Source organism: Cryphonectria parasitica (genome assembly GCF_011745365.1).
Source record: "Cryphonectria parasitica EP155 unplaced genomic scaffold M406scaffold_5, whole genome shotgun sequence".
Lineage (NCBI taxonomy): Eukaryota > Fungi > Ascomycota > Sordariomycetes > Diaporthales > Cryphonectriaceae > Cryphonectria > Cryphonectria parasitica.
In genome coordinates this window covers 3,452,336-3,463,646 of record NW_024468913.1, presented here as the reverse complement: position 1 = coordinate 3,463,646, position 11,311 = coordinate 3,452,336, and the positions used below count along the sequence as shown (strand labels likewise).

Sequence of the window (11,311 nt, the reverse complement as noted above, 5' to 3'; positions counted from 1 at the left end):
AAGGAGGGGGGGCGGAGGATAATGTATGAGGACGAAAATGTTCAAGTATTGTTAGAGATTTGTGGGAGTTATGCTACTATACCCGCTGGCAAGCCTATGGCGTTCTGCTATTTTTCTTCCTTTTTTCCACGCGCCAGGATTTGTCCTTTTCTGTTCTTTTTTCTCAAATTGTGTTATGATATACGTTGCGGGAACTGGCTGTAACTTTTTACGTCTCTTTTTTTCTCACGTGGGGAGTCTCTCTTTTGAAAGGCACGTCGATGATCTATCTCCCTTGCTTGGACAATTTTTTGGACCTCAACTAAAGAATGCAAAATTCGCTGACGACGAATAGTTACTTTAACTATGCATATAACATTGTCAAACCTTTCACACTAAATCATGATGCCTATATTAATGTTTTGCATTGTCTTACCATGTTGACCAAATAAAGCAAGAAGTTGAGGATGATGTCACCATTGTGGTTGGTCATGAACAGTCATAGATTAATTAGAGGTCATTCTGATATTGCAAGTTTTCGTTGAGAATATGATAAGAAACATTCGAGATTGAAACAGTAGGGTGGGATTGTTGTTGGGAAGAGGTCTGGATGAGAATGTGATTGTCTTGGTGTTCCAGTAGCTTGACTTGGTCGAGAGAAAGGAGAGGAAGATAATGACTGGCGATATGAATACAACCAGCCGAAAACTTCCTGTGGTGTGTTATGGTACAGTTACTAAGATCTAGTACAATGAAGGGAGAGGTTAGGACTTCCTCCTGCTCTTCTTGCACCTGCACATGACACATATAAACAACCCGAAGCACCTCAAAAAATAGCCAACAGTTTCCAGTTCACACTACACCCCTTGGCAACCCCCAAACACACAAAGGCCCCCACAAACAAACACCCCGTCAAGACAATCACCCCCCAGTATGCGCCACCATCACTCGTCAAGATATTTCCCGCAATAGGAACCCCAATCAGACAGGCAAAGCTGACAACGGTGTAGCAGGTGGCATAGTACCGCCCATACTGCTGGGTCTTGCACAGGCGGCCCACACACACAGGCGTGGTGCTCACAAAGGCGCCGTAGGCAAAGCCGAAGAGCACGGCGAAGAGGACGAGGCCGGCGGTGTAGGAGCCGGCGGGAAGCCAGATGGCGAAGCAGGCGACTATGGAGAGGAGCATCATGAGAAGCTCAATGTTGAAGGGGCCGATGATGTCGCTCCAGTAGCCCGGCAGGGCGCGGCCCAGGGCGGAGGCGGCGTTGAGGATCGGGACGGTCTGGAAGGAGAGGGAGCTGCTGTAGCCGGCGGCGCGGGCGTAGCTCGAGATGTAGGTCAGGGGGATGAACAGGGCAAACTCCATCAGGAAGACGCCGACGGTGGTGAGCAAGAAGGCGCGGTCCCTGAAGATGCGGAAGTCTGGGTGCGGGCTGGCGTTCTTGGCCGGGGGCAGGCGGCGCCGGATGAGGAGGCTGGCGATGGCGCAGAGGAAGAGACACAGGAAGCCGACGATGCGGATCGACCAGCCCCAGCCCAGGCGCGGGAAGAGGGACTCGAGCATGAGCGGGAAGATGATGCCGCCGATGGAGCCGCCCATTGCAGCAAAGCCTGTTGCGAACCCCCGCCGGCGCATAAAGTAGTGGCCCGGCGCGGCAAAGGAGGGGATGAAGATGAGGGAGCAGCCCAGGCCTGTAAGGACACCAAAGGATAGGATAAAGTGCCAGAGTTCTTGGAGAGGCACGATGAGTCGATTCAGCATTCTCACTCATTTATATGGCCAGCCACGTAGAAAACATTTCGGAGTGGATATCACGTTTAATATGAAGAAAAAGAATGAACAAGAAAAGAAGAAAAAAACATACCGGTGGATATACTAAACAGCATCATGCCAGTGACAATGCAGAGCATACCAGCCAGGACAATCCACTTTGGCCCGTACTTGTCAAATAGAGGACCAATGTACAGCCCAAAGAAGAACACAACAAACGTGTGAAGAGAAAAGATCCACCCAACGGTGCCGTCGCTGTAGTGCGCCAGCTGGTGTGTGGTCAGGTACGTCTGGAAGGTGGCCAGCGTGTTAAGCAGACCCAGAGAGGCGATGAGGGCAAGCCAGCAGCCAAACACAACGAGCCATGCCTGCAGGCCACCTTCCGGGTAGGTCTCATGTTCTGTGCTGGACGACGTTGAGCGCCTGCGCAGGTCTGGCTCGGGGTTGCTTGGAACAACAAGCAGATCAGGCGCGGTGGGTAGGTTGGCTGCCATGTCTGGCGCCTGGCTGCTCTTCTTCTCCTTCTCATCCTCCATCTCGTCGGATCTCGAGCCAGAGTCGTGGTCGATTTCCTCCATCTCTTCGTGCCGCGACCTGAGCTCAGCCGCGCCCGAACTGTTCGCTGGCTCGTATGGAGCCTTCACGGCCACCGAGTCCCCCCATAGTGAACCGCTTCCACCACCACCACCGCTACCGCCACTGCTATATGTCCAGTTGTTCTCAAGGTTGTTTAGAGTTGGAAGAGTCTCTATAGCCATGACAAACTCTTTGAACGGAACTGGGAAAGTAGCACGTGCTCAACTAAATCATCAACTCAACAGCGCATACGGTCGACTTGTTGAAATCACACCCGTCGTCATTATTTTGTTAGATTCAACGCCTTCCACCAAACAATCGTTTGCCGGTCTGCTTCCGTTTTCGGATGGATGGGTCAACCCCCCCCCCCCCAGTCAGTTGATGTGGAGACCCGCTGGAAGCCGACATTCTATGGGTCCTTGGGATAAGAGATATTTGAAATATTGACTATGCTATCCCCAGACTGAAGGAGGCGAGGCGGCAGAGCAGACGAGAAGGATGCCACACTCCCAACATCCTCCTCCATGCCCAATCACGAGTTTGCACATGTCATCCGTAACCCCGCCATTTGTCAGAAGTAGGAGTCCAGCGGGAGAATGTTGCTCCTTCAGGTTAATTTTGTGATAACTGGCAGTATACCTTGCACGTAATTGTGAAGACTCGTTTACGGCGTGGCACCACCAAACCAGAGTCCACCGTTGTCCCTCAGATTCGTACTCTCGCCATTAGCATGTGTCTCTGTTCGACATGTCGGTGTTGCCTCTTGGTGGTGGCCGCGGATCGAGTCCGCCTCTCATTGGACCATACTAAATGTTTCGAACAGCAAGGAGACTTGCTGTCATAGCACGAGGCCACCAAAGGTAGCCGGAATACTATGTCTGCAGAGGCTAGAGCACCTGAGGCTGGCAGTCCACTGAGATGGGAGCCCAGACAGTTGGCTACCAATGTTTCATTGTAGAACGTGGACTGGACATGATCTTGTTAGTTGCCAAGGAATGCCGCAGGATATGGATTGATTGACGTGTCCTACAATTTCCATATGATTACGGTAAGGGCCTTATTGGGAAGTGTGTGAAATAGGTAGGTATGTAGGTACTCACAAACCGTGAAAGACGTGCGTGGCTCAGCAATACCTTTTGCGATATCTCCACGACTATAGGTGAATTCATTCCTTGTGTGGCTGAGTCGCCCAGACAATTTGTTTTGGTTTTCTTTCAGTCTTCGTCGTCTTCAATTTCCTCCATGGTGACATGCCTGAGTGCAGGTGCCGAACCATCTTCGATCTCGGTCGACGGGCCATCCGTTGTCATGGCGGCTGCAGATTTCAGGTACCCTTCTTGCTCCAACCTGTCCGCCTCCTCGGGCTCCATCAGACCGCCCTTGCCCTGGCTTTTATCCAGCTTTTGCCTCACAACGGTCGGAACAAAGGCGGCAGCCTCTTTCCTTAGATCCCTCACCATGGGCTTGGCTTCGTACACCGTCTTGCTCTCGACCACCGGTGCTGGTGGTTTCGTCATAGAACGCTCGTTATCATTACCGCCCTCCCCGCCAATGCCTCTGTCACGCCCAAGCGGCTCAGTGTTGGCATTTGTATTCCTCTTTGCCCTCCTCTTGGCCCACCACTTATCCATGAACTCCTTCGGGATGGGCGGTGGCGTGTCCCTCGGCATGGGGATGGCCTTGACGTCCTCAGGCACATCGCTGTCACTGCTCGACTGGGCATCATTAAAGTCTCGTCTCCGTTTGCCTAGCACTCCTCGGTCATTGTTTCCGTCGCGTGGTGGCCCGTCGCGCCTGAACTGAGGTGCTGCGTCGCCGAGTGCCTCGCGAGCTTTTTGCACTGCCTTGAGCTCCTTTCCCAGGCCTTCCAGAAGCTGCTCTTCGTGTCGTGTAAGTTTGCCACCACCAGTGGCGATTGCCTTCAGGTCATCGACTTGTTTTTGTATGCGCTCCGGGTTGCGCTTTGCAAGGCGCTCATTGCGCTTGGCTGCAACATCAGCCTTTCCTAACAGAGACCAAGTTAGTCGTCAGAGAAAACGAAAGGGAAAGGGAGAGAACTAGGAGATTGCGCACCTTTCTTGATAGCCTTAGCCTTGTCGGCCTTCCGCTGAGCCTGCACCGGGTTGTAATTCTTCTCCTTGGCCATTCTGTCGGTCTGCTTGTACGATGTCGAGGTTAAGAGCGTCACCTCTTGATCTTCCCTCCTACTAGGCTTATCGTGGTTTTATCTTAACGCCGACAAGTTGCACGTGATTTGTGGTGCTAGCCCGAATCGGTTCGCCGCCCACTGCCAGCGGGGGCAAACCTCAGCAAACCCACCAAGAATTCCTCCAACGACTCATCACCGTCCGACAACCTTCAATCGACAAACCATCGACTGTCCCCCCCCCCCTACCATCCAGACACCGATCATCAACATCGACAGTCACCAAATAAACATCGAAAATGGGAAAGGTTCACGGATCTCTGTAAGGACGACCGGCGTCAGGCTGGCTGCTGCAGCGACGAACAAGTGGGCGAAAAATTTCTGACAAATTCTTCGACAAACAGGGCCCGTGCCGGCAAGGTCAAGTCTCAGACCCCCAAGGTTGAGAAGCAAGGTGCGCAATGTCGAAATTCTCGTCTCTTCTTGATAAATACACAAATACTAACAAAATTCTTTGATACAGAGAAGAAGAAGCTGCCGTACGTGTGATGAAACCCCCGACGCGCGACCCTCGATCAACGAATCCCCTTTCCCTTCCCTCAAAAGTCGATCCAACATGCGACAAGAAGAAGGAGATGTCTTGGATTATGCTGACAACAGAGCAGTAAGGGCCGTGCCATGAAGAGGCTCAAGTACACTCGCCGCTTCGTGAACGTCCAGCTCACCGGTGGCAAGAGAAAGGTCAGTACCAAGGAAACCGCAAGCAGATGCAGATGGATGGCTGTGCCACCCTCTGCCCTGCGTCTTGTGCCCCTGAAGGAGAAGGCAACTCTGGCTGACACAGCGCGACAGATGAACCCCAACCCCACCTCGTAAGCGCACACCGGGTGCTTCGGCGGGATGAACTGGTGACGGGCGGGCATCGGAACAACATGGACCAGAAGACTAGAGGACTACCCTCTACGGATTGGGCCGGCGGTCTCCGGAAATTGGAAGGGACGAATTTCTGAAAAGGATATTTCATTTTACAACGAGATCGGCTACGGGCATCATGGAATTTGCATCTGTGTTTCTACTGCTTTTCGGCGTAGGGGTCCTTCGCAACCGGGCGCCCGAGGACGCCTAATTCAGTCTTCACGAACGTCTAGAGAATTCGATCGACTGTCTGATCACACAAACGCAATTATCTTTCTGATCCATACTGTGATGGAGCCTTTGTGACTAGAAAGGGCGGGTTGGGCTTTGGACCTTGTTGCCAACTAAGAGTGAATTATCCAATTGAAATGCATCTGTGCTATCGGCTTTGTCGCAGAAGTTGCTGCTGTTCGTACTTTGATTCAAAGACCGCTGTTCATCGTCGTCTAATCTCAAACTCCCAATGTTCCACGATGCCTTGTATCGCCACAGACTGGAATACTCGCCCTCACCTCTACACCGGTCCCCGCCATGTCACATTCCTGGACAGTTCTTGGAGGTGGAATCGTGCGGAATAGTCACTGGGCTGGACGTGCCTTATGGCCTATAAATATAGCATATGTTGTCACCCATTGTCGCAGTGCACCGAATGAGCCGTTCCATATAACCGTCTCGTTAGCGATTCCTACCAGCCGGCAGTAGCAGCCGGCGCTGGGACGACGAGTCTGGAGAACCCGAGTTTCGATCAAACGGACTCAAGTCTTATTTACGTTCAAAGTCATTCTCAAGTGAGTCCGGACTTTTCAAGGGAACCGTTGAGCCATATAACGCCCACCTCGTCGCAAGGCGCCTGCACATGTAGCATGCTGAACGGATCCCTCATCAAGTCGGAGGTGCAAAAGAAGTCAGTGAGTAATCATGCGGAAAGGTTCCGTAGAGTTCAAATTCTTTGACGGAGACTCATCGTCAAAGCCGCGAAGACCTCGTCGCTACCGTACATAGAGCTCGAGATCGAACACCTATCCGAATCTTGAGATGACTGTATTCTTACCTGACGCCTTGCTTGCACCGGGAAACATATTGCCTGCGGAGTGATTTCGTAGAGAGAGATATGGAGAGCCTTCCTCTATACACAGTCCAGCTGCTAACAGCTCTAATCGCGTTGTCACACATAAGGCTCACAAAAGACGTCTAGACTTGTTCCAGTTGATGCCTATTTATGGAAGGAAGGTTCGTGCCGCTAGGTCTGATCGCCTTGATCATACTGTACATGTCTTAATTCACAGAGGCTCTTTTTTTTTTTCAATCAAGGCCACTCAGCAGCCTGCACTTTGCTTCATCAAATAAAGCAGACTCGTTCCAGATTTGGAGGGGAAAAAGATATGTGCGATAGTTGGAATACTACCGGTGCCCATTGGTAGAACTTTGCAAAGGGTGTGTTGCAGGTCGTCAGGGACATCCCTGATGAGGGAAGAGCCTGGGGGCCTGGAATGCAAAAGTTTGGGGATCTCTGGCGCGTTCTAGCGCGCTGTTGCTGCACCAACAGGGCCAGTGGTAGTAGGTGTTTTCGGCGGGGTCGCTGACGCTGCGGCGGATTTCCTGCTACTACAGCAGTGGACCCAAAAGTGGGCTGTCTTCCTCTGCAACTCATTTACCATTCCTTGCCGTTGCATTGTCAGAACCGCATCCCGCCAAAACAAACCCCACCGCTTGTTGGCCCAGTCTCACATGTGAGGGTGCGCGTTTGTCCGTGTCAACCTCAAGTCAGCTCGAGTCGGGCATGCGCCTTCCCTACCACTGCCCAATCATCGACGCAGCACTGGCCTTGCAACATCACAATCTCTTGTCTTGTGTGTTTGTTTGCGCATTTTGTCATTTCGACACGTCTTTATCTCCTCTGCTGGCTGGCATCGCAACCACTCGACAACGTACCACCCCAAGTCCCCCTCGTCATTATTTCTTGTTTACCCCGCCGTCGAGCATCAGCCACACTCGACGTTTGGGCCGCAAGTAACGTCGCTGCACCGTTTCCAAAAAAAAAAAAAAAAAAAAAGACAAGAAATAAAGCGACTCGATCACGCAGCCCGCCTGATAGCACAGCACGCCTGCAAGATGGCCAACTTCATGTCCAACGTGTTCGCGGCCGGCGGCAAGGACAATAGCAACAAGATCGATCTGGGCCGCCCCGAGACCCCCGTCAGGAACACATTTATTGAGCCCGCCAGCACGCCTGTGGGCAGCCCCAGCAAGAGGTCCTTCCCACCTGGCGCCCATGAGCTTCCTCAGGCCCACGAGAACCACCCAAAGCTGGGCGCCAACGTCTTTGATACCCCCATCAGGCTGGGCCGTCCGCAGTCCGTCGTCCAGGGCCTCTCGCCTGGCAAGGGAAACGGTTTCCAGCCGCCTGATGCGGACGTCGCAAACGCCACGCTGCTGGTCGACGATAGTGTAACACATAAGCGCAGCCCCTCCCCGCCACTAAAACATCAGGGCCAGGAAAACACTCCACCCGCCGCATCCAAGACCGTTCCTACACTGTCGGCCCTACCAAGCCATGCTGCGCTGTCCAGACAGGATATATATCAAAGCTCTCGAGGGGCCCCTCCAGCCAAGAAGTTCGACACTGCACGCGGCCTTACGGCCGAGGAGCGTGAGATCCTGCAGAAGCCGAATGTGAGACGCATGGTCAATGTGACCCAACTGTGTAAGAAGGAAACCATTCAGCTGCCAGCTGCCCCGCGAGGGAGAACACGATGCTCTGCAGGAACGACACACTAACACGCACGCAGACTTCCTCGACTACTACTTCGACCTCCTCACCTACGTCGGCAACCGTCAGAATCGGCTCAATGCTTTTCAGGCCGAGTTTCCCGCCCCTCCCGAGACCGACGAGGCGTCGTACAAGCAGGTGTGGCACAAGTACACTGGCCGTGAGCGGGCTAACCTTCGCAAGCGGAGAGTGCGACTTCGCCAGGGCGACTTCCAGATCCTCACACAGGTCGGACAGGGAGGCTACGGTCAGGTGTTCTTGGCCCAGAAGAAGGATACGAAGGAGGTCTGCGCTCTGAAGGTCATGAGCAAGGCATTGCTGTTCAAATTGGACGAGGTCCGCCACGTCCTAACTGAGCGAGACATTCTGACCACTGCCAAAAGCCAGTGGCTCGTTCGCCTCCTGTACTCATTCCAGGATGACAAGAATATCTACCTTGCTATGGTGAGTAGGCTCCTACTTCTCAAGGGACGGGCGATGTGCTACGTTCTTGATATGAGCTTGACCTAAAAAAATTGATAGGAATACGTACCTGGAGGTGACTTCCGTACGCTCTTGAACAACACCGGTGTCCTCTCGAACCGACATGCTCGGTTCTACATTGCAGAGATGTTCTGCTCCGTAGATGCCCTCCACCAGCTCGGCTACATCCACCGTGATCTGAAACCCGAGAACTTCCTCGTGGACTCGTCTGGTCACGTTAAGTTGACCGATTTTGGCCTGGCCGCAGGTTTCCTGGCACCTGCAAAGATCGAGTCGATGCGAGTCCGCCTGGAGAAGGCCTCCGAGACCTCGGTGCCCTTTGGAAAGCCAATGGACCAGCGGACCGTGGCAGAGCGTCGAGACGGGTACAGATCGATGAGAGACAAGGATGCAAATTATGCCAAGTCCATCGTCGGTTCGCCCGATTACATGGCGCCAGAGGTGCTCCGCGGTGAGGAATACGACTACACAGTCGACTACTGGAGTCTCGGATGTATGCTGTTCGAGGCTCTGACTGGGTTCCCTCCGTTCGCCGGAGCCACCCCGGACGAGACGTGGCGCAATCTGAAGCACTGGAAAGAGGTGCTGAAAAGGCCGGTATGGGAAGACCCCAACTACTTCCTCTCTAACAGAACCTGGACCTTCATCACGACCTGCATCAACTCGCGCTCGAAGCGCTTCTCCAACACCAAGGACATCTTTGCGCATCAATACTTTGCTGAGGTGGACTGGGATGCACTGCGCGAGACTAAGGCGCCATTCGTTCCTGAGCTGGACTCCGAGACGGACGCGGGCTATTTCGACGACTTCACCAACGAGGCCGACATGGCCAAGTATAAGGAGGTCCACGAGAAGCAGACGGCACTGGAGAAGATGGCCGAACGCGACGACGACATGGGCAAGTCGCTGTTCGTCGGCTTCACCTTCCGTCACAGGAAGGCAGACGAGGATACCGGCAGCCCGCGAAGGAAACCCATCACCTCGGATGGATTGTTCGGCACGATGCTGTAGGGTCAGCAATTGGGTGCTGAGCAGCAGCAGCCCTACTATGTCAAAGATAGGGCTGCTGAGCGGGTGCTGCGGACACCTGTGAGACTCTCGCCTGTGAAGTCCTCCTCACCAGTGAGGACCTACGTCGGGCAGGTGACCGTCGACCGTGCAAGCCCGACTAGGAAGGGTCGCGACTACGATATTTTCTGACGGACGAGCTTGAGACTCATGAAGCGGACCATTGGGCGGTATGATCTGTCTCCAGGGGAGGACACGAACACGACTTTGTCATTTGTCGTTGGTATTGGTATTGGTATTGGTTCATCAGAGCGCTGTACAACAAACTGCACACATTGGATCGTCAGGAGGAGTTGGGGCGGGATTTGATAGCATAGATCCTGGCGCCGTGTCCTGCAGGTGAGGTTGGCAGGAAGAACATGGCAGGCAACATGGTTGTCAGGGTGTTGAATCATGGGCATGGTCGAGGGCCTAGATCAGGATGCCGAGAAATTCCTGGAGAGGTAGGTTATTATGCTTCGCCTGCTATTCTTTTTTTTTTCTGTCGTACTGTCCAAGCAAATGCGTTTCGAAGGTAAGAAGAATTCAGTCGATCAAGAATAGAAACAATGGATTTCGAATATTCCATTTCACTCATCGTACCGCAAGCTGCATAGCGAGTGCTCTTTCTTCTGTTCTTTGTCCATAAGTTCTAGAATTGAATACGGGTCTCGACGACGACGGAGGCGAATGTGCTCTACATATAAGTACTTGAGTTAAGTTGTATACCCTCATCATCCCACCAATAGCGGCTGTCAATCTAATCTAATCAGATCAAAAATCCCGACCCACTTTCCAACAGTTAACCTTGACTCAACCAACGAATCTCTTGACTATATCAGCCCATCCAAACCAGCCTACTCGCTCGAGAAACTCATTAGCATGAAGTCATCTCAACATTCAACGTGAGACGGTCACGACGACGGACGGGAGCGTGACGTTGAGGACTGTGGGTGGCTGCCGTCGTCGCGGAGGCTGTGAGTGGGAATATTACTAGCAACGGCCAGGCTCTTGGGCAGCCAGACGGCGAGCGCGAGCTCGTCTGCGGCCGCTGTGCGAGTGCCGCCAGATTGGGGGGTGTTGGGGGGGGGGGGGGTGTGACATGGCGCTGGCAGGCTGGGCTAGGAGGGGGCTCTCTATGGATGTTTTTGGTCAAGACTCTGCTCTGGGAGGGCTTGAGAGAAGAAGAATTGGTGATTCTGTAGCTGATGTGAGAGAGGATAGACTGGACTTCTTAAGGAGAGGCCAACAGCATATACAGATGCTGGCTTGTAATGATTTATTATTGCCATGTTGAGGTGGTAGCGGTCATTCTTGTAAGGACCTAGCAGTGAGAAAAATGCTGTAAGAAGTATCCTCATGACTGTGCACTTGATCACAATCATATTTGATCGCAGTGCTACATGGAATGCGGGCATGGTCAATACCAGTCCTTCGTATTGTGCTAGAAAAATGGGATATCGACTTGAACACAGACACGCCATCCCTGGTTGTGACCGTATAATGACAAAAAAGGGGTCATGATATTGTAACAACAATAACATCAACAGCACAGACAAAAAGCTCCGTCCAAGAGATGCAAACTCCCGGACGACAGTACAAACAATAAGGCACGAGACTG

The 11,311-nt window shown here is 52.8% G+C and overlaps 4 protein-coding genes across 4 annotated transcripts; 2 read left to right on the top strand and 2 right to left on the bottom strand.

The window, feature by feature from the left end:
* Positions 1-805: 805 nt before the first annotated feature.
* On the bottom strand, positions 806-2,511 carry M406DRAFT_61976 (uncharacterized protein; the record flags this gene model as incomplete). Its single annotated transcript, XM_040924755.1, has 3 exons — positions 806-1,713; positions 1,848-2,158; positions 2,348-2,511. 3 exons carry the CDS (start codon positions 2,509-2,511, stop codon positions 806-808), a joined length of 1,383 nt encoding a protein of 460 aa, XP_040775969.1.
* A 239-nt stretch (positions 2,512-2,750) lies between these two features.
* On the bottom strand, positions 2,751-4,475 carry M406DRAFT_278706 (uncharacterized protein; the record flags this gene model as incomplete). Its single annotated transcript, XM_040918358.1, has 3 exons — positions 2,751-3,295; positions 3,463-4,334; positions 4,403-4,475. 2 exons carry the CDS (start codon positions 4,473-4,475, stop codon positions 3,544-3,546), a joined length of 864 nt encoding a protein of 287 aa, XP_040775968.1. The 3' UTR covers positions 2,751-3,295; positions 3,463-3,543.
* Positions 4,476-4,682: 207 nt separating this feature from the next.
* Positions 4,683-5,737, top strand: M406DRAFT_322828 (ribosomal protein S30). Its single transcript, XM_040919699.1, has 5 exons — positions 4,683-4,797; positions 4,880-4,929; positions 4,999-5,014; positions 5,141-5,216; positions 5,328-5,737. The coding sequence occupies exons 1-5, from the start codon at positions 4,775-4,777 to the stop codon at positions 5,349-5,351; spliced, it is 189 nt and encodes a 62-aa protein (XP_040775967.1). The 5' UTR covers positions 4,683-4,774; the 3' UTR covers positions 5,352-5,737.
* A 1,765-nt stretch (positions 5,738-7,502) lies between these two features.
* Positions 7,503-9,654, top strand: M406DRAFT_61978 (uncharacterized protein; the record flags this gene model as incomplete). Its single annotated transcript, XM_040924756.1, has 4 exons — positions 7,503-7,523; positions 7,581-8,094; positions 8,180-8,604; positions 8,683-9,654. The coding sequence occupies 4 exons, from the start codon at positions 7,503-7,505 to the stop codon at positions 9,652-9,654; spliced, it is 1,932 nt and encodes a 643-aa protein (XP_040775966.1).
* Between the last annotated feature and the right edge of the window lie 1,657 nt (positions 9,655-11,311).

What these genes read in the sequence shown, in the direction of transcription:
- M406DRAFT_322828 (XM_040919699.1), top strand. Translation starts at nt 4,775, where the DNA reads ATGGGAAAGGTTCACGGATCTCT. An exon ending in GGAAAGGTTCACGGATCTCT is followed by an intron (nt 4,798 to 4,879) that starts GTAAGGACGACC and finishes TTCGACAAACAG; the next exon opens with GGCCCGTGCCGGCAAGGTCA. An exon ending in TCACCGGTGGCAAGAGAAAG is followed by an intron (nt 5,217 to 5,327) that starts GTCAGTACCAAG and finishes ACAGCGCGACAG; the next exon opens with ATGAACCCCAACCCCACCTC.